This window comes from Myotis daubentonii, chromosome 3 (assembly GCF_963259705.1).
Source record: "Myotis daubentonii chromosome 3, mMyoDau2.1, whole genome shotgun sequence".
NCBI classification, from domain to species: Eukaryota; Metazoa; Chordata; class Mammalia; order Chiroptera; family Vespertilionidae; genus Myotis; species Myotis daubentonii.
The window spans coordinates 42,924,948-42,951,788 of NC_081842.1; the positions used below are offsets into that span (position 1 = coordinate 42,924,948).

A 26,841-nucleotide genomic window follows, 5' to 3' on the forward strand; every position below is an offset into this window, starting at 1 on the left:
AATATAGGGTGTCCCAAAAAAGTGTATACATACACTTTGAATAATGACAAAGGCAGTGTTTATTAAAATACATTTTGCCGGGAGCCAGTCCATGCTTGCTGTTTCAAGGGACCTGGCATATATGGCATACTGTTCTTAATATGTTTGCTCACCTTCTTGGCACTATGTGTTTTAACCAAGGTCTCTGAGAAAGGTTGTTTCCCCAGGTAGGGATTTTCCCCTGAAGTTAGGGAGGGAATAAAACCTCTTAACTAAGTGCCAGGCGGGTAATTAATCACTTTAACTACGAACAATCATGCTTAAGCTACATAATCTTTACTCCCTGGAATGGAGATAAGAAACGCCCTAACCTTTGGAATAGAGATTGATAGGATTGGAATCAACTGGTATAAATACAGATGTAACAAGACAGAACTTAGAAGACAGAACCTACACAGAACCTAGAGACAGAAGAACTTCGCAGGAGAGAACATGGCAAAAGATCCTGGACAGAAACTGGCAACAGAACCTAGAGACAGAACCTAGCGAGAGAAAATGGCAAAAGATCCTGGAGAACCTAGAGAGGGAACATGGCTACAGAACCTGTGTGGAGAACCTGGAGAACCTAGCAAGAGAACATGGACACAGAACCTGGCTGGAGATCTAGACCAGAACTTGGCTGGAGATCCTGGCTAGAGATCCTGGCTAGGCTGCTGATCAACTGAACGCTGTCTCTGTGTCATTCCTTCTTCGCCGACTCCGTCCACACCTTTGGGGACCCCTGGACCTGCTGGGGTTGGACCCCAGCAACATTTCACTTTCAAAATTGTGCTATCAGCTATTCAAGTGTGTATACATTTTTTGGGACACCCTGTATATTTATCCCAACCTATACAAAACCTTATCTTTTTAACATGTAATCAATAAAAACTTATTAATGAGCTATTTTACACTGTGTTTTTTTTTTAAACTAAGTCTGGCTGGCTACACAATAGGATCATCAGGGGAAATCCGGTGTGTATTTGATATATACACCACATCTCAATTAGGACTGGCCACGATCCCAATGCTTGATAGCTAATGTGGCTCATGGCTAAAGTCCTGGACAGTGTAGCCCAGCAGTTCTGAAGGGAGGGCGATTTTGCTTGCCCAGGGCACATCGGGCAACGTTTAGAGACGTTTGTCACTTCTAGCATGTAGTGGATAGAGGCCAGGGACACTGCTGAACATCCTACAATGCACAGGACAGCCCCGAAACAGAGAAGTGTCTGTGGCCCCAAATGTCAGTCGTGCTAAGGTAGCTCTAGCTAGCTAGCTACACAGCTCAGACAGTGCTTGTACGCTGGTCTAGGTGATGTATTTTAGGAGGCCTGTTCTGTAAGCTATGGTGCTTTAAATCCTTGTTAGAAGTAACTTTTTAAAGCCTCTCCTGAGAAGGGAGGAGGGCCCCCTCTCTCTGTTTCTCTTAAGGGGCACTGTCTGCACACTGAATGCCTTTCCATGGCCAGATGACAGACATGCACAGGGAGAGGTGTCCCCAGCAGTTCATTCTTTCCAAAGGGGAAATACTGTTTGATCCAGAGCTGAGAAAACATTAGACAAGGAAATACTGTTGCTATTTATATCTTCCTGAGGACTACATGGCTAGGAGACATTGAGTATTTTTTTTCCTACCAAAGCGACACAGTTGGGGCAGGGTGGGGACACCTGGAGAGCTAACAGGGGACAATGAAGTTCAGGTTCTGCTACGGTTCACACGAAGGTCAGGGAAGCACACAGTCACCTACGTGCCCATCTGGTGAGGGAAACAAGGAACATTCGATCCAGGAGCAAACAGCCATGCTTGCGCAAGAGACTTCCCTGCTGCGTGCATTCACACCACCCCCGTGGCTGTGCTCATTGGTGCACCCCCCACACCGCGGGACACCGCTGGTCTGCTTTGTCCCATCTCATTTTCTCAGGCTGCCAGAGCGGAATGTCTGCTGACAGGGCGACATGGGCTTTGCCCTGCAGGGAGGCCTCTGGGACAAGATAGCAGGGGCCAGAAATCATTCTCCGGGCTGAGCAGCCCCTGCCTGACAGCAGGACAACAGCAAGGTGGCCTTCCTAAACCTGGAGACTGAGGGTTCATCCAAGTTCTTATGGATGCAGAGACGGCAGGCAGATTGAAGGCTGCAATTCTCCTGACTGGCACACTCCCTGGGGCATGACCAGAAAGGACAGGCCTCAGATCCTACAGGGTATTCCCCTCGCCTCTCCGTAATCACCAGGTCTTAACACAGACACTGAACGGGCAGCCTCTTCTCATCAACCTTTCTGGCCCAAGTCAAAGCTTTTCTGTACAAGTCCCGGTCCCATAGCTGCCTTTATGACGAACATCTTGGGAGACATCTCTTTACGGGGAATTGCTGTACAATTTTAGATACAGGTTTCAGGAGACTCAAAATATTAAAAACTAAATTAAAAGGAAATTAAAATTTTCTTTTAAATTAAAAAAGATGATGTCCTCCCAAGGACAGCTGATATCCGGCTTTCCCATCGTCCCTATCCTCAAGTTAAAGAAACTACCAAGGACATTTCCTCTCCCAATTCTCAACACATCCTTACTCCAATGAGTATTTACATGATCCTGACCATCTCAAGCTCTTCCCTTAAGAACTTCCAAATAGTGGCCACTTCAATCAAGAGAGACAGCAAAATTCTCCGACTTAGCAGCTATGAATAACTCATGCACCTCATCAGTAACTACCTGTTCACTCCTTGTGCTGTAGTGCGTCGTGCTGAGGATCGGCTATTAATATACCAATGGATATAACTGCACAACATCACCATAGCAAAACAGGTGTTTTCCCATAGTTCATAATCTGGTATTACTCTATAATCAGCAGAAATTTGAGGGCTTTTAGTTGTTTTATAAATACGCTAACTTCCAAGGAACTTATTCAAAGTTCCTATTACACTGGTGCGTGAGATTAACTTTGTTATTACAATGATAAGGTTTCAACAGATTACACCGAACCTGAGTCACAGGGGAAAAAACCTTACAGGGAACACTTGGAGCCCCATTGGTTGAGGGGAAGAGATTTTATCCCAAGGGATTTAGGGCAGAGGTTCTCAGTGCTGCCTACACAACAGAATAACCAGGGGAGCTTTAAAGCAACGCTGAAGCCCGACTCCAACCCCAGAGACTGGTTTAATTGGTCTGGGATAGGGTCCTGTATTGGTATTTTTTTCAAAGGCTCTTCAAATGACTTTAATATGCAGCCTGGGCTGAGAACCACAGATTTAGATAGATGAATACTGGTCTTTTGCATTTGACAAAAATCCCTTAAGTTCAGGCTTTGGCTTAAAAAAAATAAATTTATAGAGTGAGCACCAAAGCCCCATCGAAGCAAGTCTAGCCCCAGAAGGGTGTCTCCAGCACAGAAGTTTTCCCACTGCAGACAGCTGATTCTCACAGCCAATTGGCCTGGAGGTCAATTCCTCACAGTGATAACTACAACAATCAAGGCTTAATTACAACAAGACAGCACAAAGCCCACAAGGAGGTGCACCAAGAGTGTCTACCTCAGGTAATTGGGACACTTAGCACAGAAAGGTACTCTATCGACACAGTGAAGCATAAAAAATGCCGAGACAAAGAAACAGGACACAAACGATAGAATTGGAGGAAAGCAAACTGTTGGATATAGAGTTCAAAACCACACTTCTAAGGTCTTTAAAGAATTGTCTAGAAGCTGCCGATAAATTTAATAAGGCCCTCGAAAAGACTGGTGAGACCGCCGATAAATGTAGTGAGATCTTCAAGAAGACTGGTGAGACTGCCGATAAATGTAGTGAGATCCTCAAGAAATCTAATGAGACCCTCGATGTTGTGATAAAGAACCAACTAGAAATTAAGCATACACTGACTGAAATAAAGAATATTATACAGACTCCCAACAGCAGACCAGAGGAGCGTAAGAATCAAGTCAAAGATTTGAAATACGAAGAAGCAAAAAAACACCCAACCGGAAAAGCAAAATGAAAAAAGAATCCAAAAATACGAAGATAGTGTAAGGAGTCTCTGGGACAGCTTCAAGCGTACCAACATCAGAATTATAGGGGTGCCAGAAGATGAGAGAGCAAGATATTGAAAACCTATTTGAAGAAATAATGACAGAAAACTTCCCCTATCTGGTGAAAGAAATAGACTTACAAGTCCAGGAAGCACAGAGAACCCCAAACAAAAGGAATCCAAAGAGGACCACACCAAGACACATCATAATTAAAATGCCAAGAGCAAAAGACAAAGAGAGAATCCTAAAAGCAGCAAGAGAAAGAAAATCAGTTACCTACAAGGGAGTACCCATATGATTGTCAGCTGATTTCTCAACAGAAACTTTGCAGGCCAGAAGGGAGTGGCAAGAAATATTCAAAGTGATGAATACCAAGAACCCACAACCAAGATTACTTTATCCAGCAAAGCTATCATTCAGAAGTGAAGGCCAGATAAAGAGCTTCACAGATAAGAAAAAGCTAAAGGAGTTCATCACCACCAAACCAGTATTATATGAAATGCTGAAAGGTATCCTTTAAGAAGAGGAAGAAGAAGAAAAAGATACAAATTATGAACAACAAATACACATCTATCAACAAGTGAATCTAAAAATCAAGTGAATAAATAATCTGATGAACAGTATGAACTGGTGATTGTAATAGAATCAGGGACATAGAAAGGGAATGGACTGACTATTCTTGGGGGGGGGGGGAAGGGGGTGGGGGTGAGGAAAGAGATTGGACAATAATCGTGTACCTATGGATGAGGGCAGTGGGTGGGGAGTGAGGGCGGAGGGTGGGGTGGGAACTGGGAGGAGGGGAGTTATGGTGGGAAAAAAGAGTAACTAATCTAATAATCGGAACAATAAAGATTTAATTAAAAAAAATTGTAAGTGAAACTTTCTTCAGTGCCTAGTGTCATGTGTATGCTCATGTTAAATGCTTAGTATAAGACATCAGTGGTTCCATCATGTGACCATGGGACTGCAGAGCAGGCTGGAACTGCTGACAATGATGAGAAGCAAACACAAAGGTGAAGATTTGAGCAGTTTGGCTATTCTTCTACTGTGAGACGACAACATTAAGAAAACTAAGCGATCACTAAACACCATGTCTGCTTTGGCAAACAGAAGTTTTCATCTAACAGAGTTAAATTGATTCTTTGAACAGCTTATTTAAAAAATAATCTTATAATTTAAACATATATAATATCAGCTTATCTAAATAGGCTAACTCCCTAAAAAGGGGGTGGAAAACAAAGGGAGAGAGACGCTTAATTATGCTAATCAGTGAGCTTCATTGTGGCAAATTAACTTAACATTAGTCTGCAAATTTTTTGTTTTTTTGTTAATCATATTTTTGATCCATTGATTTTTAGAGAGAGTGGAAAGGAGAGGAAGAGAGAGAAACATCAATGTGAGAGAGACACATTGATTGGTTGCCTCCTGCATGCACGACCAGGGCTGGGGAATCGAACCCAGGACCCTTCAGTCCACAGGCTGTCGCTCTATCCACTGAGCAAAATAGGCTAGGGCTGCAATTCTTTTTTAATTGAATTTTAGAGGGAGAGGAAGGGAGAAAGAAAGAGACATTGATTGGTTGCCTCTCACCCCAACCGGGGATGAAACCCACCACCTAGGTAAGAGCTCGGACCAGGAATCGAACCTGAGACCTTCCAGTGCTCGGCATAATGCTCCAACTGAGCCACACTAGCCAGGGCACACATTAGTCTGTAATTTTGATATTAACAGATTCAACCATTGTAAAACCTTCTGCAGGCTGGTTTCCTGTTCCGGCATTGACCTTTTATTTTTGATTAAGAGAGAGAAAATAAATAGTGAGGCATTAAAGAAAAATTTGCAGAAGGCTACCTAAAAGCAGAACCAAGGTTTCATTGCAAAAGTTTTCATTAACCATCTGTAACTTCCAAGTTATCTATCTCAACAAAATAAAGACTGAGGTATTTAAAACTGCTTAAGAAATAGGAAGCTTGAGCATCTACCCATGTACCAGAAGGTCAAGGTTCAAATTCCCCAACAGGGTACATGCTGGGTTGAGGGCTCAACCCCCAGTGGGGGGAGTATGCAGGAGGCAGGCGATCAATGACTCATCTTTTTTTAAAAAATATATATATATTTTTATTGATTATAGAGAGGAAGTGAGAGGGAGAGAGATAGAAACATCGATGAGAGAGAATCATTGATCAACCACCTCCTGCATGCATGCCCACACTGGGGATCAAGCCCACAACCTGTGCATGTGCCCTGACCAGGAACCGTGACCTCCTTGTTCATAGGTCAACACTCAACCACTGAGCAACAGTGGCTGGGCCCGATCAATGATTCTTATCTTTAATGTTTTTATCCCCTTCTTCCTCTCTCTTCCTCTCTCTGAAATCAATAAAAACATATTAAAAAACAAAACAATAAAAGAAACAGGAAGCTAGTTCCAATACTTTTCTTCCTTTTTAACAGAAGCTCCTTTAACTACTCATGCCAACAGGCTATATTTATTTCCCTTAGGCAGCATTTCCTAGCATAGCAGCAGCAGCCCTGCTGCAGAGGGCGTAAAAGAGCTCACGATCAAGGCCAACCTCAGGAGACCCATGCGCTGCAGGTTCAGTCACCACCCGGCAAAGCCACTTGGGCTCTGCACCAGTAGCAGCACTGTTGTCATCTCTACCAGAGAGCCCTGGACTGCTATTGGAGACCAACACCTGGCACCAGGCCAGATACCCGGATCATACACACTGAGCTCTATAAAGCCTTACGGATGTGGGGGTTAGAGGGGGCTGCAGAGAGCAGGTGTTCTTACTCATCCCGTCACTGGCTGTTGAGAAAATGTGCTGAGTCACTGAGTACCAATCAAGAGTAAAATAATGCAGAGACTGCAAATACAAATCTCCTTCACCCCGCCCTCCTCCTTCCTAACAGCAAGAAGACTCACAGGTAATACTCTTAACTCTGAAAACACTAGGGCACGGACACATTCACACACCCTTAGTCCCTAAAGAAAAGCTTTCAGAGTCAAACTCTCAAAAATGTAAGGCACTGAACAAAACTACTTCATAGCAACAACTGCCTCTGGGTAGAGGGGATAAGGGTGATTTCTAGGGTATAGCTTCAAAATATTTCAACTCACTAATTATGAAAACGCCAACCAAGGTTAAAGGGTCAGCCCAACACAAAACTAAAGGAAATACTAGGTGACGGTCACTGGGCTTTGTGAATACTTGCTTTCTCATCTTCCTAGAGGCAGAACAGTCTAACACGGTAGAAAGAAAATTCCACCAATGGAACACTTTTGAGCGAAGGGGGAAAAAGAGAGCAGTCATAAGGGCACATGAACTTGGGTTGACTTCTGCTTATTTTCCACTCTTCCTCCTTTTCTAGATTAGACATGCTAATGAAAAACAAGTCACCCTAAACTCTGGTCTGGGAGCAGTAAGAAAACAACTACATAATAAAAAGGTGTATAAAGCATTAAGTAACTTTGTCTTGCTTTTGCTTAAGTTTTAACTTAAAGCAACTAAAATCCAAATTCCCTGGCCTATTACTGAGGAACACACACAGCATCTGAAACTCGCCAACCTATCCCTCTACATCTGTGACCTCACACTTTATGCTCAAAGCCAACAGAGTCCTAGTTGGCCCTATCCACAACTCTTTCTTCTGCCAGGCATGCTCTTCCTTTCTCCAAATTCTACCCATTCCTCAAATCTCCAATCAAATGTTACCTCCTCCTGAAGTCTTCCCTGACCTCACAGACTGAACACTCTTTTTCATATTAATTTCCATAGCATCTAAATTACAGTCATCTATGTACATGCTTCTGAGTTTAAGCTTCTATTGGAGGACAGGCAAGCCCAGCATCAATTTATCTTTCTTTGCATCAGACCACTTCATTCCGTGTTGTGCATGTATCTTGGAGAGTGCTCAAATGTTCACTGAATTAAGAAAATGAATAAATATCACATCTTAAAGTAAACAAATAAACAAACCAGGGCTCATGGAGTTATGTGATATACATATGCATATATATATATATATATATGAGTGCAATCATAAGAAAAGAAGCTGTGCCTGAACCATGCCTCAGACACAGAAACAGTGTTAAGGAGTGGTCTAGACATAAATCTTCATGTTTATTGAAATAATGCCAGCCAATGTTAGTACTTAGGCCCAAAAAACTAACAGCAACAGAAGGCACCCTATTAGCACTTCAGGATTAAAGCATGTCTGCTAAGCATGGAATTGTGTGTGGCCACAGCATTAACTTAATAGTCCTAAACAAAAGTAGGTGTTAGTCACCCTATCTTTAGGGTGACTAACATTATTTTACCTTCATTATCTCTAAGCAGATGTGATACAAATATCTGAAGATGTGCATGATTAGAGCAATTTTCCCAAAGAGTATTTCAAAGGAAAGATTTGACCACAATACTAAGGAATGGGCGAACTGTGCACTCTGCAACTTTGCTTGCGGAGTGAAAAAAAATCAAGGGCCTGTTTAAAATCAAAATCTGTTCCTGGTGCTTTGCTTCTGACTTCTGTTTAACACAGTTTCAGGTCAACTGGGCCTATCAAAGGCTAATGGAGGTGAGTAAAACCTTGTTTTTCAATTAAGAGTCAAAGATGTATTCTGATCTTTTGTTACTTGGAGTAGTTTTTTTCTTTCTGAGGGACAGTAACTATACCTGGCAACTGGAATGTCTGGTCCCAGATTTCCTCTCTAACAACTAATATAGAAATGATGGTTATGATTATATGACATGAAATTTTAATCTCTAATTACCAGCTTACATTTTAAAAAACGATATGCTGTACATAGCCATTCTGCTTCCCAACTACTTAAAGTATCCATTTTTTTTATATCATCTCTGAACCAGAAATCTTTTGTCATCTTTTTGGTTCCATCTATCAGCAAACTGTTAAACACAGTAGACAAATTCAAGATCAATAAATCTTAAGAAATTTTGGCTTTTGACAGGTTAAATGCAAGAGTATTCTAGGTGGTCTGTAAACTTTTAAAAACATTTGATGTATTCACTTTAGTGTGTATAAAAATATTGGTTGCATAAACCTATGATTTCATTGCTTAGGTCAAGGATAAGCAAAAAGAAAAAAAACAACTAATGAAAAATATTTTAAGTAATAAAAGTTCAGAGGGTACAAGGATGTGGTAAAAACTAAAAAAACAACACAAAAAAACCACACACAACAAACTGAAAAAAAAAAAAAAAAACCCCACAGGATTCAAATTTAAAAGTTTAAGAAAGATAAAAGGATAACAAAAATGAAATTCATACAGACTCCTGAAATTTTATAAAAGTGGTATTAGCCTTCCTGTTTCTTTAAGATAAGGCTCAATCACATAAAGTAAACTTGTTGTCTGATGCCTAACTTTAATTTTGGGGACAAAAGGTACAACAGTGACTCTATTTCCAGTTCTCCACTTACAAAGAAAAAGCTTACTGCACATCCCAATGTCAATTCTTCTCTACTCAATTGGGAGGGACCTTGTCCCCAGAAATTTCACCGGACCACACCCCAGCTTTCCAGGTTCGACCTCTTCCTGCTCAACAAGCCATCCTTGGACAAGCCTGCACACTCCCAAGGCCTCATCTACATCAGGGGTGGGGAACATCACCAAATATTTGACCAAATATAGCAGGCTAATTTTTAAAAAATATACTTTTATTGATTTCAGAGAGGAAAGGAGAGAGAGATAGAAACATCAATGATGAGAGAGAATCATTGATCAGCCGCCTCCCACATGCCCCCCACTGGGGGTTGAGCCTGCAACCTGGGCATGTGCTCTGATGGGAATCAAACCATGACTCCCTGGTTCAACCACTGAGCTACACTGGCTGAGCAGTAGGCTAATTTTTAAGTTGATAATTTTATATGGCCCATGAATGTTATAAATATCCAAATAGCCCTTGGCAGAGAAAAGGTTCCCCACCCCTGATCTACATGGACACACTAATGACTAAATTTGTTTCCTGTTCTTCTTCTTGCCCTGCTCTATCCATCTACTGATCATTTTACCTGGATGCACTTCAAACTCAACATGCTTAAAAGCAAACTCATTCTTACCAGCAATCCTAGGCACCCCAAGGTGCCCCTTCCCTTCCAGAGATGCCCCTAAATTTCTCCCATCTCCTCCACCTCATTATTACGCTGAAGACACACCTGGGGCCTCTCTCACGTGGGCTAGCACAAGAGCCTCCCGGCTGCTCCCTGTATTTTCTCCCTCTCTTTGTACAGCTATTTTTTCCTTAACTGCCTCAAAACTAATCTTCCTAAGATAAAATCAAGTCTTAAAAATTCCTTATCAGCTCAACCTCATTAGTCATTAGGTCACTTATTAAGACTACAGTGAGATAGCAGACATACCTATCAGAATGGCTAAAATAAAGATTATGGGGGAGAGTATGGTCAGCTGGAAGAAGGTAAATGGGATAAATGGTGACAGAAAGAGTAGACCCTGGATGGTAAGTACACAATGCAATGTGCAAATGATGTATTGTAGAATTGTGCCCATATAATTTTATTAACCAATGTAAATTCAAAAAAATAAAGATAATGATAACACCAAATATTGGCAGGAATGCAGAGAAACTGCATGCATACATTATTGGTGGGAATGTAAAATTGTACAGCTACTATGAAAAAGGGTATTGATGTTTCTTACGAAACTAAACATGTACTTATCATATGACCCAGCAATTGCATTCATGGGCATTCCAGAGAAATGAAGCTTATCCACACAAAATCCTACACACAAATATTCAAAGCAGCTATATTTGTAATAGTGAAAAATTAGAAGCAATTCTAATGTCCTTCAACAGGTAAATGGTTAAACAAACTATGGTTTATCTATAACATGGAATACTGCTCACAATTAAAAGGGAAGAAATATTGAAACACAACAAATTAGATGGATGTTATGGGACTAATGCTGAATGAAAAAAGCCAATCTCTAAGATTCCATAGTATAGATTCCATTTATATACAATGCTTAAAATGACAAATAGAGATGGAGAACAGAATCATGGTTGCCAGAGCTTAGGGGAGAGGATAGGGAGATGGCTGTGGTTATAAAAGGGTAGCATGGGATGGAGGTGATTTATATTTTGACTGTGGTAGAGGTTCAAACAAATCTATACATGTGAAAAAACTGCACAGAATACGTACACATACGTAAATGAGTGCATGTAAAGTTGGTGAAGTCTTAATCAGGTGGATGGACTGTATTAATGTCAATCAATCTCCTATTGTGATATTCTACTATAGTTACTCAAGAAGTTACCATTGGGGGAAGCTGGATAAAGTGCATATGGATCTCTCTACATTATTTTTTACAACAGCATGTGTCTCTACAGTTATCTCAAAATAAAAAGTTGAAAGATGAAAAAACCCTCCTCAATGACATCTAATAGCTCCCCAATACCCGTAGGAAAGCATGACATGCAGAATTTCCCTTACACATCCTACAATCGAGACAACTAGTTCTAAGAGCTAACATCTATTGAGCGCAGGTTATGTGGCAGGCACCATTCTAAGCATTTTATATGTATTATCTCATGTAATCTTCAATGATCCCACAAGTTCAATTCTACCATCAATGCTATTTTAACACATTTTTTACAAAGATTTTTTAAAACTGATTTTTAGAAAGGAAGAGAGAGAGAGAAACATCGATGTGAGAGCGAAACATCAATCGGCACATCCCTTACCAGGGATCAAGCCCACAACTCAGGCATGTGCCTTGACCCGGAATTGAACTGGCAACCTTTCCATACATACCCAACCAACTGAGCCACACTGGCCAGGGCCTGTCAATGCTATTTTATTCATAAACCATTAAGGCACAGATGATATAAGTAGCTTGATAGCATCACCAACCAATCATCCTTCAAGCCCTGCTCCAATGTTACCTTTGTGACTTCTAGATTTAAGTGCTATACTAGCAGTGTCAAAAATTCAGAAGATATTAAAAAATGTTTAACAAGGTCTACACAAAAGGACACAAAAAAGTTATAAAGCTGACACCTTAAGGATTTGACACTGATTACACTGAATCTCTGCTTCTCCAAAGTTAAGCTTGAGTGGGAAAGTATTGTATAGATTATGGCGGGGACAGAAAACACCCATTAGTGAGAAAATTTTAATTAACAAGACAGCTAAAAAGGGACAGCTAATGTTAGGCTAATGAAACTCCAGTGTCAGCTGCAAAGCCCACATCTTTCTCAAGTTTTCACAAAACAAATACACGAACACAATTACATGACTTCTTAAACCCAGTTATCTCCACATCCCCTTTTCGTTAGTTTTGCAAGTCACGAAAAGGCATAATCTCTTTTCTTAGAAAAAAAGACATTTTCTTCTGTTTAAAATGTATATTCATTATTTCCCTTAGGAGAAACGAGGTTATTACATGGATTTACTTGAAAAGCTTACTAATTATCCTACAACAATCTAGAATTGTCCCAAGTACTGTCTAAATTCTGAATGAGTCTCTCCAAAGGAGTCATTTTAAACACAGACGACAGGAGCAGAGGGGAAGAAAATAATTTTAAGCCCATGAAAGAAGCTTAATGGATCAGATTTCCTCTGCTCCATTCCCCCTCCCCTCCCATAAGTTGTCTTCTCTTAAGCAAAGCCTTTGCAGAAAGGCACCAAAGGTGAGCATAAGTGGCAGAGAGGAGAAATAGGTGGAAGGCGGAGAGCCAACCTCTCCTCTTTCGTAAGTAACCATAAATTCTTTTTTAAATGAGTATATCTGTGCCAAACTGACATGCCAGGGAACAAGATCTCAAATGCTCCCCATAAATTCTTGACAGTGATCTAAAGCCAATAAAGAAAAAGAAACTTCTTTTAAACTATGCATTACATGAAAAAAAAGAAGGTGTGGTCTAGTACAACAAGCAGCTAAGAAAAGGAACTCAGAAAGGACATACTGACCAGCCCCGTTCTCTTGTATTTGGAGTCCTCTCTGTCTTGTCTGGAAGTGCTGGCTCTCTCTCGCACGTTTCTATAACCAGGACTGGGGATGATATACTCTTTTCCTATGTCGATGTCCTTCATCTTCTCTGACTGGAGACGCCAGGGCGCACAGACTCCTGGTTCCACTTGAGAATTTCTGAAATTAAAAATTCACCAAGAACAGATATTTCCTAAATTGTGCTTAATAATATGCAAAAATGTTTTAAAATAGGGAAAGGGGCAAAAGCACTGAGATTTTCTACCCTTATATCTATAAAAAATATTTAAAATATTTTTCAAGTACTTCCTATTTTCAAGAGAAAAAAAAAATCAATGTAATAGGATCAAGAATATGTCCTCCCACTGCTAAGGAAAACAAAAAAGATAAGAAAAATAGACACACTGGTAAAGAGGCACCCAACTTCTTCACCTAGGTTCAAACCCGAGTATTTATAGGTCTTTTAAAAAAGAAAAGACTTTCTGGAAACAAGTTAAGTTTGTCCTAAGGATTATAAACTTCGCAATTTAAAAATGGACATTATTCCTCCTACTAAGTTTTACTAAATGAAAACTTACAAAACACTTATTCTACCAATGATCTATCCCATCTTTGAATTTTTATAATTAGATAGTGAAGAAGCTGATATTAAAGTACTATGGAGTTACATAGCTAACATACAAAACAATATTATGCCTTCACTTTAAAAACAAATGCCCCTGGGGACATGAAAGTGTTCTAAATCAGATAGCAGTGATGCACAATTCTGTGACTATACTAACAAAACACTTCAAAAGGCTGCATTTCCATGCATGGTCTATAAATGATAGTACATCTCAACAAAGCTGTTACTAAAAAACAATAACCAAAGCAAACTGACCACCCTGCCCTGTGAAGGCTTACCTAGTATGACCTGAAACTGTCCTAATTCTAGTCAATAACCAGTTATCAACTTCCGTTACTTTTCAAAAAATTAAACACATACACAACTCTCTGAAACATTTCCCCCACCCTATGATGGTTCAAACCTTCCCAGATACAAGCTGAGAAAAGCCCATTCATACCAGCCTCACTAGAAATTAAAGAAGTGTATCCATGTTGCCTTTTAAATTCCATCAACTCCTGCTAGCAAACACTGCAACTTAAAAGTACTACTCTGTAGACCAAATTCTGACAGCTACAATTCATTTTTTAAGGTATCAGAAAAAAGAATACTTACTAATCCTCTAAACAAGAAGGACTAAATTTCCTCCATAGGTAAGTGCTTCCTGCACAAAAAAAGAAGCTTGACTTCTTGCCTTTCAGAGGTCTGATGTGAGTACTCAGAGTTGATACTACTTATTTCCTTATCTCAAAAAAAAAAAAAAGTCACCTTGTCCAATGACAAACTGCACGATAAGCACTCACGTCACTGAGACCTCATTAAGCCTAAACTATAAACAGACCTGGCACCTGCCAGCGTCCCCAGTGTCTGGATGCAGATAATAGTAAATCCTTCTTGTTACCAGGGTCACAAAAGTCCAACCTTCCCCTCCAAAGGTTCCGGAGCCGAGCTAATTTCTGGAAGCTGAAAAGATTAGTCCTACTTTAAAAAAAAGGCAGGAGGAGAGGAGGGAAGAGGCCAAAGGAATTCATTTATGTGATCAAATGCCATGTCAAGAGGAACATGAAGATCACCTCAGTTGTACAAGAACTCACAATAACCAAAGTTTCTTTCAATCGCTTTATTTCAATTCATTCAACACCTCTAACACTCTTGCTTTTGTATCAAGACTCTCCTTCCAGTGATACAAGTATACAGTGAAACAGATGACACTGCCTGGGGGATGGGGGTTGCACAGGATTAAGAACTTCAATTAGCCAGACTGGGGTTTCCAAATTGCCTTCATAACTTAGGTTTCCAACATCTCAGGAAAACTGGTTCCAGGCCCTGAAACTGCATAAGAGAACCCGACCTGAGGCTACAAGGAGGATTCCTATGTACCACCCTCTTCCAATCCACTTGTTGTGTTGCCAACCTTCTGCACCTTTTACTTCTGGACCCCAGTATAACGGTCTATCTCCTCCATCAAAACCTGAAACTTTGCCAACCATTCCCGTGCCTCCTGCCTCCCCACGTCTGTGCAGAAACCAAAAGGGCCCTGTGTGATAAATACAAAGCATCGTGCAGCTCTGTGTGGTAAGAAGTGGAAAGGGCACTGATGAAAGTCAAGAGATCTGGGTTCCATTCTGGGCTCTGCCCAGGGTTTGCTGTGCGTGCTTAAGTCACGAACCTCATTTGCCCATTTGCAAAAACAAAAACAAAACAAACAAAAAACACCAAAACCCGGAGAGGATGGCTTCTCAGGTCGCTGGCAGCTCAGAGTGTCCGGTGTGTGGCTTGAGCCGGGGTGTCCCAGGCCGTCCTCCTCACAACTTGAGGATGGGGGCTCCTCTCTGGCCAGCTTCGCCTGGGATGCCCTGGACCCTAGGGCGTTCCCGTGTCCAGTAGGGGCCTGGCGAGCCGATAGCGACCCACACCCACGGGCTGCGGGCGCAGCACCCCCTGGTGGCCGCATCCGGGAGTGTAGCCAGCACTCTTGACCACTCATCCCTCCCTACACGCCTTCCCAGGCCTGCACCTCACCACGTGCCCCGAGGGGTCGCGTCCCAAGGAGGGGGCGGCGGGAGACCTGAGGAAGGCCAGGCCCCGTTTCTCAGGTGTCTGGCTTCTCCCGAACTGCTCGTATCCCGATCACAGCCCACCGGCCCCGGAGGAAACACAGGGGAGGGATCCAAGTGACAACCGAGGGAGAAGGAAGGGGGCGGCGGCGGCCGCTACTTACCTGTGCCCCAGGTCCCAGACCGCCGCGCCGGCCACTCGACCACGCTCCCGAGCATCAGCTCCGGGGCAAAACAAGCCTTTATAGCGGCATTGGCCGCCAGACTGCGCAGGCGTGCTGCACAAAGAATCCCCAAGACTGAAGGGAATTGTAGTCCCCCTGCCAGGAGCTCCGGGCTGGGCACGCGGCGAAGGACTCTCTTTCCCAGAAGCACTGCAGTCGCCCTGGGGGAGGTGCGGGTGCTTTTCCACCGCGCTCCTAGCGCTGCACCATCGCTCGCCGTTCTCCTGCGACCCGGTCTGCAGTCCTCCCTGAAGCCGCGTGCCCTCGCGGCCGGCAGGGAGGGTGGACGGGAGCCCCGTGGGGTCCGGCAGCCCAGGGTTTGCAGGCAGGTGATCCGGCCGGTGTGCGGTCGTGTGTGCACCAGCAACACCGTGAAGGTCACCGCAGTTTCTATGCTCTGGTCGCCAGCCAGTCTCAAACCTTATCTGCCCGGCACTTGGCATTTTACGAGTGCTGGTTCGGGAATCCACCCTGCATTCTGATATCGCCTTTCTTTTTTTTATCCCACTGCCCAACGCGTAGTGTGTGCTGCCTGTTTCTAGATAATAAAATGCCAGGACCACCGTTTTTGTTTTATTTTTTAAATATATATTTTTATTGATTTCAGAGAGGAAGGGAGAGGGAGAGAGATAGAAACATCAATGATGAGAGAGAATCATTGATTGGCTGCCTCCTGGCTTGCCCCACACTGGGGATCAAGCCCGCAAGCGCAACCCAGGCACTTGCCGTTGGCCAGAATCAAACCCGGGACCCTTTAGTCCGCAGGCCAACGCTCTACTCACTGAGCCAAGCCGGCTAGGGCAGGATCACCGTTTTTTAGAGTGGCAAGAGCCATAGGCACAGTCTGCCAACTCATCCCCTTCTTTTTATACATGAATCAGGTTCCCAAAAAGATCGATCACTTTATCTCTGTTTCATCTGTACCTTCAACAGGATCATAACATAACTACTCTTGAGTGCCTACCTACTCTATCTGGTGCTTTACATGTGATTCTTCTTTCTTTTACTCTCCATAACAACCTTGTGTGTAGGTACTAAGATGATCCACTTAAGAGATTTAAATTTTTTTAAAAAAATGAAGCCCCTCGGGCATGCGGGACTCAGTGGTTGAGCGTAGACCTGTGAAGGGGAGGTCGCAGTTTATATATAAAATACATGAAGGTAAAGTGACTTGAAGACATTAAGGTGTCATAAAGCTAAAGTAATTAATACAGTGTGTTTAGGCAAAGATGGATTGATAGACAAGTATAATAGAATGAAGAGCCTAGAAGCAGATTAATGCATATATGTAAACTTGATCTGTAACAGGAAAAAACAAACAAAACCATTACAAATCAGTAGGGAGAGAAAGAAGATTCCATAAACAGTGCTGGGATAATAGTTATCCGTATTTTTAAAATACTCAGTGATTACTGCTTCATACATACCACACAGAAAAATCTATTTCAGGTAGATCAAAGACCTAAACTGTGAACAAGAAAACTTGCTGGGGTCCAACCCCAGCGGGTCCAGGGGTCCCCAAAGTTGTGGACAGAGCTGGCGAAGAAGGAATTAAACAGAGACAGCATTCAGTTGACCAGCAGCCTAGCCAGGATCTCTAGCCAGGATCTCCAGCGAAGTTCTGGTTAGCATCTCCAGAGAGGTTCTACTTAGGATCTCCAGCCAGGTTCTGTCCAGGTTCTCCAGCCAGGTCCAGTCACCAGTTTCTAGTCAGGTTCTCTTGCCATGTTCTATAGTCAGGTTCAGTCCAGGATCTTTTGCCATGTTCTCTCCAGCGAAGTTCTTCTGTCTCCAGGCTCCGTGTAGGTTCTGTCTTCTGAATTCTGTCTCATGAGTTCTGTCTCTTTCTGTCTTGTTACATCTGTATTTATACCAGTTGATTCAATCCTATCAATCTCTATTACAAAGGTTAGGGCGTTTCTTATCTCCATTCCAGGGAGTAAAGATTATGTAGATTAAGCATGATTGTTCGTAGTTAAAGGGATTAATTACCCGCCTGGCACTTAGTTGAGGGGTTTTATTCCCTCCCTAACTTCAGGGGAAAATCCCTACCTGGGAATTCAACCTTTCTCGGAGAGGTGACCTTGGTTAAAACACAGCGCCAAGAAGGTGAGCAAACATATTAAGAACCGTATGCCATATATGCCAGGTCCCTTGAAACAGCAAGGATGGACCGGCTCCCGGCAAAAACTTTAACACATTTAGAAGAAAAGGTGAACTATCTATGTGAACTTGAGTAGAGAAGAACGTCTTAAGATACAAAAACAAATAAGAAAGGAAAGATTGATAAATTTTTACTGTATTAAAATTTAACCTTCTGTACAAGATGCCATACATGAAGACAAAGCACAAGTTATAACTGACAACGTTCTTAAATGTACAATATACAAATAATTTCTACGGATCAGTAAGAAGTGTCAAATAACCCAATAGGAAAACAGGGAAATGATGTAAAAGGGAAACAAGAACAGCCATTCAAATATGTTTGAAAAGACACCCAATCTCACTAATAATCAGGGAAATGGAAATTAAAATAGTGCTGAGATGCCATTTTATGCCCATCTGACTGGGAAACCAAAAATCTGACACCACCAAGTGTTGTCAAGGATCTGGAGAGACAGGACATTTCACACATTGCTGGTAGAGTGCGGATCCGTAGATAGAACCACATTAAGGAACAATTTGGCAAACTTAGTGGGTTAGAAGTGGGATGTATTGTTAGACCTCAAGTAGATCCCTAACATTCAGTGGCTTGAACTCAAGAAGTTTATGTCTCTCGTGCTAGGAGTTCATTTCTAGGTGAGGGTACCAGATCAGCAGTGCAATTCTGCTTCTTGCAGTTTGTCAGAGACCCAAGGTGAACGTGGTTCTCCCAGGTTCAACATTTGGCTTCCTACGTTGCTCCGCTCATTGCTACCACCAGCCACCCAGGTGGGAGGAGGGAAAAAGGGAGTGTGGAGGTGTGAGCTGGTCTTCAGGCACCAGCCAGGAAGCTGCATACTTCATTTCTAATCACATTCTATTGGTGACAATTTAGTCAGATGGTCACATCTGAGAAAAAACTGGGAAATGCAATGCTCAGCAGAGCAGTTATGAGCCATCTACAACTCTATTAACATGACAGAAGACAAGAAGAGATTTTGGTAAAAGCTAATGGTTTTTAATGCCCATTCTTAAATCCAGCAATTCCACTTTTGCATATATGCTCTGGACCAGTGGTTGGCAAACCGCGGCTCGGCAAACTGTGGCTCGCAAGCCAAATGCAGCTCTTTGGCCCCTTGAGTGTGGCTCTTCCACAAAATACCAGCTCTTCCACAAAATACCGACTCTTCCACAAAATACCAGCTCTTCCACAAAATACCGACTTCTGCACATGGGCCATGAAGTTTCAATCGCACTGTCGGCGCGCGCCTGCACGTGGTATTTTGTGGAAGAGCCACACTCAAGGGGCCAAAGAGCCTCATGTGGCTCGCGAGCCGCGGTTCGCAGACCATGGCTCTAGACTAACCTTTATCAGCAGGAGCTTCTGCAAATGAATTAAACCCTACACAAAATTATTTGAGTGACTATTTTCTTATTTCTCCCAAGGATAGCATATAGCTAGTATCATTCTAGATGCCCAGGGGAGAAGTGAATTCATTACAAACAATGAATACCTTAGGACATTAGGGCTTAATGCAATTAGCTGAGAAAAGGTGACCCAAAGGGTCTCTCACACATCTGCACAAGGAGATACTTTCATTGTGCATGGTCTGTAATAGTAGAAAGAATATAAATTTCTTATAATAGAAAGGAATAGATAACTAGTTATGGTATTTGTACAATGGGACATTATATAGCAGTCAAAGAACAAGGTCTATTATGTATCAACTAGAGGCCTGGTGCATGAATTTGTGCATGGTGGGGTCCATCCAGCCTGCCCCGATGGGGGCCCATCGAGCAGGCCGGCAGGGCAGGGAGGTGCCACAGGCAGTTGGTCAGCCAGCCCCATCCCTGATCGGGGTCCTGGGGGCCGACAGGGACTGGATCAGGCTGGTTGGCTGCCATAGTGCACATCATAGCCACCGGTCATTCTGGTTGTTCTGCCATTCTGGTCACTGGGCTTTTATATATATAGATATGAATGAATCTCAAGAACAATGTTGAGTAAAACTAAATTACAAAAAGACTCAAATTGTGTGACTCCATTTGTATTAATTTTATAAACATGTGATACATTGTTTAAGGATATGAACATGTATTGGGCATGATAAACAACACTTTCAATGTATAGATAGTTAACTCTACCATTGGAGGGAGGAGCCTAAGATAAAAGAGGGACATACAAGGACATCACCTGTTTCTGTAATATTTTATTTCTTTTTAAAATGACTTATAAATATTAAAATTTAACAAAGCATGGAGGTGGGTATATAAGTGCTTCAAATATCATTTGCTATGTTTTGGATAGCCTTTAAGTATTTCATAATTTAAAACTTTTAATATCAAAAAAGAAGGCAGGACCACAAATAAGTCACAGAGGCATAAAGACCCCCAACCTACAGGTAGCCAAAGAGAAACAACCCAGGTCACCAGCAGGATGGGCCACTGGGTCTGCAAACACGATTTAAAAAACAACAACAAAAAACTTCCAAAAGAAACATAGGGGCAGACCTTCATCCCAGCCCCACAGGCACATCATGGGCTACAGAATTTCGCACAGATGGAAGGAAGGCAATGAACCTATCACCTCACCCAGTGGAAAGGAGCCATTCTGGATCAGGTGCCTATAAATTCCTCTCTTTATCTCACAAAATATGATAGAATTGACTGTGTCTATAGACTGGAACTTCACAAAGATGAAAGAGAGTTTTGTCTCCTAAAATTCTTTCTGACAGGGTGGCATCATCTCAACTCAGTGATGCAAACCTTGCAAATACCATAATTGGTAAAGCTGTGGAACATATGGTTGAGGACAAGCATGGTTCTAAGGGTGAATAGAGAGGGGTGGTCTTAGCCCAAGCACCAATAATGAAAGCCTGGTTTTATATCACCAGTGATAAGGCTCCTGTCTTGTACATGCACCTGTCTTGTGTCAGCTTTCAGATGAGTATGAAAAAGGAGACCTCCGTATCATGCCAGTGAGTCTCCTCCAGCAGAGTCAGAGCCAGGAGGAGCCCTAGATGGCCTGATAGGCAAGTATGTGGAATATACCAAAGAAGATGGCTCCAAACGGATTGGCATGACCATTCACCAAGTGGAGCCAAACCCTCTGTGTATTTCATCAAGTTCAATGATGATTTCCATATCTATGTCGATGATTTGGTGACAAAGTCCTGTTAGGGTACAATTTGCCACATTTGTGAAAATAAATGTATACTTTGTAGACATGAAAAATAATGTTGCTTTGGGAACATAAGGGTCCCCTTTATTTCAACACCCTTGCCAGCATAACTGTTGTTTTATTTTGAAAACAAAACAAAACAAAACAAAAACAAATGTATGTGAACATGACATGTTGTGTGTAAGGACTTTATCATGTTGAACAGATTGGGTGTGTTTGGTGGGTGGGGCATGGAAGAAAGGTACAGCTGTAAATTCAAGCTGAGTAAAGTTCAGCTAGTATCGTAGAGAAAGTTTTAATATAACAGAAACAAACATTTCTCCTCTCAATGGAGATACGTGCAATTTAACAGAATTTTTTTTTAAAGGTGAATGCTTAGTTAAGTATTCAGAAATCAAATTTGCATTCGGATAATTATTTCACTTCAAGTTGATATGAACCTTATGCAAGTTTGGGAGACACTGGGAGACTGGAGAAAGAATAAGGCAGCTAGAATGGAAGAGAAGAGTCTAGCTAGAAGTGATTGTTGTCCAGAAAAGAGGGTGCAGGCTTGGACTAGGATTGTGGTGGAAAAGAGGGAGAAAAGTGGACTTGAGAGCAATTTAAGAAATAAAATCACAGACCTTGTTGATGAATCAGATGTAATGGCTGAGAAAGAGAGGTGTCAAGGGAAACGCATAGGTTTCTGGTTGCAGAACCGGATGGACGGTGCTATGTCCATTGGCATGAGAAGCACTCTACTACAATAACCTTCTGACACCCTCCTCTAGCCAGCTTGTCAGAAGCTAATTAATGTCCAGTGGTAACCATCACCCCACATCTGCTGTGGTACTCACATTGAATTCTTCTGCCAGTTATAAAGACAGAATGTCTCTTTTGAAGATCAATTTTGCCATGAAAGTCATTTTCATGGAATAAGGCTTTAAAAAAATAATTAATTAAATCTTTTATTTGATGCCGGAAACCATTTACTGTCTTCACTAGCTGAGTATAGACAGAGACCCCCAAAAGCTAGTAACATTTGAAAGCCCTAGCAAAGGTCAGGGCTGTGCACCACCCAGTTAATCTAGGTACTACCCAGTTAATCTAGATAATGATAGCTGAAGCAACCTCCCTACCTTTAATCATGTAAATTGCCTAAGGGCGATGTTATGACCTAATCTGTGTGTCATTGAAACCTCCTTACCCTAGAGCTACCCCAAACAAACCTCCTTACCCTAGGGCTACCCCAAACAAACCTCCTTACCCTAGGGCTACCCCAGACAAACCTCCTTACCCTAGGGCTACCCCAGACAAACCTCCTCACCCTAGGGCTACCCCAAACAAACCTCCTTACCCTAAGGCTACCCCGACCTCAATAAAAGATCCGAGCGGCCTGAGCTTAGGTGGAAGTCCTTCGGGACTTGCCCGCCTGGTCCCCCAATATTGCAAAATTATCTCGTGTCTTTTTCTCTCATTTGTTGTGCGGCTCCTCTTTCAGATACCGAACCCTACTCCACACAGAACGTGGAGGGAGTCATACTCGACAATTTGACATCATGGAAACAGTATAGTGTGACAGAATAAGGTATCTTTTCAATGGTCTCAGGAAAATTAGAAGAGTATTTACGATGTAAACAATGCCAAATAAAGGCCAAATGACATCATACCGTGTGTGGGTTTTTAAAAATATTTTTATTGATTTCAGAGAGGACGGGAGAGAGGAAGAGAGAGATACACCAATGATGAGAGAGAATCATTGATTGGCTGTCTCCTGCATGTCCCCTGGTGGGGATTAAGCCTGCAACCCAGGCATGTGCTCCTGTCTGGAATGGAACCTGGGACCCTTCAGTCCGCAGGCTGACACCCTATCCACTGAGCCAAACCAGCTAGGAAACATCATATCATGTTTTGCACACAAAGGTTTCACAGTATTAGTAGAGAGCTGCAGTGGGATTAGCTGGGTGTTCGTGTATTACACAGTAGTATAGTTACATTACAAGTCACATCACACATTCATTTTATGAAGGAAAGTATTACACACTTACCATCTTTGTAATAATAACTTTCCAAGCTCATTAGCAGTAAAGTTGATAGTTAGAATAAAATAAAGTATTGCTTTAAAAAATTTTTGAAGTACTTATATTGAGATGCACTATCAAATTGGCCCCAAATATAATGGAGGTGTTCAAGACTTAGTTACTTATTAAAAAGAAGAAAATGATTTATAGAAATTATCTAATTTTAACAAAACAATATTATCCACCACATTAAATTAGTGTTGTGTTGATTCTGTAGTCTTGTATGTACATAATTTGTACATTAAAGTTAACTTTATAAAAGCATAAGAGCTGTAAGTAGAAGGACTTTATATATGGATTCATGAAAGTACATATTCGAGTAATATTATAATATAAATTTAAATAAACATCAGGGCTTTAGGATAATTATTTCCCTTCACATAGGTCTGAACCTTATGCAAGTTTGGGACACTGGGCATTAAACCAACTTCAGTTTGGTCTACAAGACCTTCCGTGATCTGGCCCCACATAATACCACAGCTTCATTTCCTGCCACTCTCCTACTCAAATCTGAGGTCCTGACAACACTGTAATTTCCATGTTTTTACCCTAGCTGTTCCCTCCACTCAGAGCAAGCCATCTAAATCTACTCAGCTAAAACAACAAGCATCACAGCCCATAGACATGTGTTGGGATTTTAATCCTCCCAGAGTGATAATTAAGGATTATTTACCCAAATGAATAAAATGATACAGTATGTCTAGCATCTCTAATGGTAACAGGCACATGAGGACTCTCCTCCATTATTGAAAAGTACGGCTGGACACCTGTAAGGCCACAACATGGGATGCAATAGGATCACACTAAGGGAGGCAGTAATCCAGCCAAGATGGAACCTTCTGCCCAAAACAGGTCTAGGCACTTCCCAAATGTTTTGCTTTATAAATACTGGCTTTTTATCAGAAGAAGAGATAAACAACTTTGGTCTACATTGGTGATAACCTTTTTGGCATGGATGTCAGTTCAGAAAAATTAAAAACCTATGCAAGCTGCATTTAATTTTCATTCAAAATAGTTCATTTATGGAGTCCCAGGCTGAAATAATATGTATTCTTAAAACAAAAATTGTATGCTTTATTGATTCGAAGACCACGAATGAGAAAAATTCCCGTTACTTTTCAGCTACTAAAATATTACTGAGTACATTTGAGAAGTAACAATACCCAAGCATCTTTTAAAACTCTTATCCTAAAATTAGATATAGATCTAGGTGGATGATATGTGGCCTGCAGCTGACAGCCCGTTGATCTAAAGGAAAAGAAAAGGGAAAATATTTCTCCTTGAGTCAGGCTAAGTTTATACTGCCTAGGGATTCAGAAACAGCTTTTAATTAATACTTTACTTTCTTTTTGCTTGTAGATTTTTATAGCTCAAATAAAATTTCAGGTTTAAAAATACTTATCTAGCCCTAGCTGGTTTGGCTCAGTGGATAGAGCGTCGGCCTGTGGACCAAAGTGTCCTGGGTTTGATTCCAGTCAAGGGCATGTACCTTGATAGCAGGCTCCTTCCTGGCCAGGGCTCTGCTTGGGGCTTATGCAGGAGACAACCCATCAGTGTGTTTCTCTCACATCGATGTTTCCGTCTTTCTCTTTCACTCTCCCTAAAAACCAATGAAAAAATATCCTTTGGTGAGATTAACAAATAATCCTATATAATAAAAGGCCAGCAACCATAACGACCGGAATGACCACTCGACCAGTCGCTATGAGGTGCATTGACCACCTCTCGGTCCCTCCCCATCAGCCCGCAGGCTCCCATCGCAGCATGGCAAACAGGGAACCACAGGGAACCGGGTGGGTAGCAGCGGCGGCCAGAGAGAAGCAGCCGGATTTCGGGTGGGTGGCGGCAGCAGCTGGAACGAAGCAGCCCCCGGTCCGGTCCGGGTGCCTGGCAGTGGTGGCCAGAGCAAAGCAGCCGGAGTCCCAGGTGCCGGAGCGGAGCTAGTGCCAGCAGTGGGGGGAAGGAAGGCCTACTCTTGCATGAATTTTTGTGCATCAGGCCTCTAGTAATAATAATAAAATACTTATCTATTTTTTAGTTATTTATTTATACATATGCAACTTGCATGCTATATTCTATCTGTAGTAAGTTTAAGACAATTTTTTCAAAATTGTAGTAATTTTATTTTCTTCTGGATTTATTCTATTTAACTAATGCAATTTCCCTCCCCCAAATAATCAATGGAGTGCTAGTCCTGCAAGATATTCTGAGAAGCAGAAATTTTCAAAGTCAACTAAGTGGAAAATTATGTATATGGTATTCAATTCACATGACAAACTGTAGATAAACACTCTGAGAAATAAAGCCTATTTAGTTAGACCTAGCCAGTTTGGTTCAGTGGATAGAGCGTCAGCCCATGATTGAAGGGTCCTGGGTTCAATTCTGGTCAAGGGATCATGCCTGGCTTGTGGGCTCAGTCCCCAGTTGGGGACGTGCAGGAGGCAGCCGATCAATGATTCTCTCTCATCATTGATGTTTCTATCTCTCTGAAATCAGTAAAAATATATATTTTTTACAAATCAATGGAAAAAATATCCTCTGGTGAGGATTAACCAAAAAATAAAAACCGAAAGCACACACACACACACACACAAAACCTATTTAGCCTTGTTTAATTCAGTATTTCTCAGACTTATTTGAATGTGAAATAACAAAGGGAAGGGAACGCCTGCTGTGAAGAGCAGAGGGATGAACCTTATCAGTACCTACTTGAGTGAGGCTGACTGAAAAGGGCTCATAGGAACAGGGTGGCTTCTGTCAAACTGACAGCTTAAGTCCAGAAGATTCTATTCCGGCTGAAGTGACCCAAGCAATCTCAGATGAGCCAGGATAACAGCAACAACTGTTACTGCCATTATTTCTGCTTCAATTTGTTAATTGCTCAGGATGGAAGGCACTATACATACATTATTTCTAACCTCATAAAACTCCTGCAAGATAGGTTTCATCGATTTTATTTATTTGTATTTATTTACTTACTTTTAACAATTACTTTTTTAAAAATTATTGATTTCAGAGAGGAAGGAGGAGGGAGAGAGAGAAGAAAACATCAGTGGTGAGAGAGAGTCATTGATCAGCTGCCTCCTGCATGCCCCACACTGAGGATCAAGCCGCAACCGTGACTTCCTGGTTCATAAGTCGACGGTCAACCACTGAGCCACGCCGGCTGGAGCATCCTCCAAATTTTAGAGATAAGGACTCTGAGGCTGAGAGAAAGTGAAATTATCCCAGCAGAAACAGGATTTGGTCTCAGACCCATCTTACTGCAGCATACCGGCTCAGTCTGAAGCTTCTTCATTGACGCAACTGCTCTCCCTTTGTTCTCCAAGCCACTGATTACCCTCTCTGGAGTCTTCCCTAACAGAAATAATTCTAGAGAAAACAGGTTAAACCACTGATTATTCTGGCCACTTAACTATACCATGTCTGCTTTCCTCTATGAACCAAATATTTGCACATTCTAAATCTGACGAGACCTCTGATCACCATGAAATGGTATTTTGAAATTACTTCTCGAGGCTCTTTAAGAATCACACAAGCCCGGCCAGTGTGGCTCAGTGGTTGAGCA

The 26,841-nt window shown here is 41.9% G+C and overlaps 2 protein-coding genes and 1 pseudogene across 2 annotated transcripts in view; 2 read left to right on the plus strand and 1 right to left on the minus strand.

The window, feature by feature from the left end:
- The window catches only part of ABCC5 (ATP binding cassette subfamily C member 5), an 87,665-nt gene extending 71,687 nt beyond the window's left edge, over window positions 1-15,978 (minus strand). Inside the window, exons 1-2 of the mRNA XM_059687181.1 lie at window positions 15,831-15,978; window positions 12,987-13,164 (exon numbers count right to left, since the gene is read on the minus strand). Coding sequence (XP_059543164.1) covers window positions 12,987-13,109 — 123 coding nt within the window. The 5' untranslated portion in view covers window positions 13,110-13,164; window positions 15,831-15,978. The remainder of the gene's footprint in view (window positions 1-12,986; window positions 13,165-15,830) is intronic.
- Window positions 15,979-20,288: 4,310 nt separating this feature from the next.
- Window positions 20,289-21,212, plus strand: LOC132229589 (spindlin-2-like; annotated as a pseudogene).
- Window positions 21,213-25,961: 4,749 nt separating this feature from the next.
- The window catches only part of LOC132229590 (5-hydroxytryptamine receptor 3C-like), a 6,048-nt gene continuing 5,168 nt past the window's right edge, over window positions 25,962-26,841 (plus strand). Inside the window, exon 1 of the mRNA XM_059686156.1 lies at window positions 25,962-25,986. Coding sequence (XP_059542139.1) covers window positions 25,962-25,986 — 25 coding nt within the window. The remainder of the gene's footprint in view (window positions 25,987-26,841) is intronic.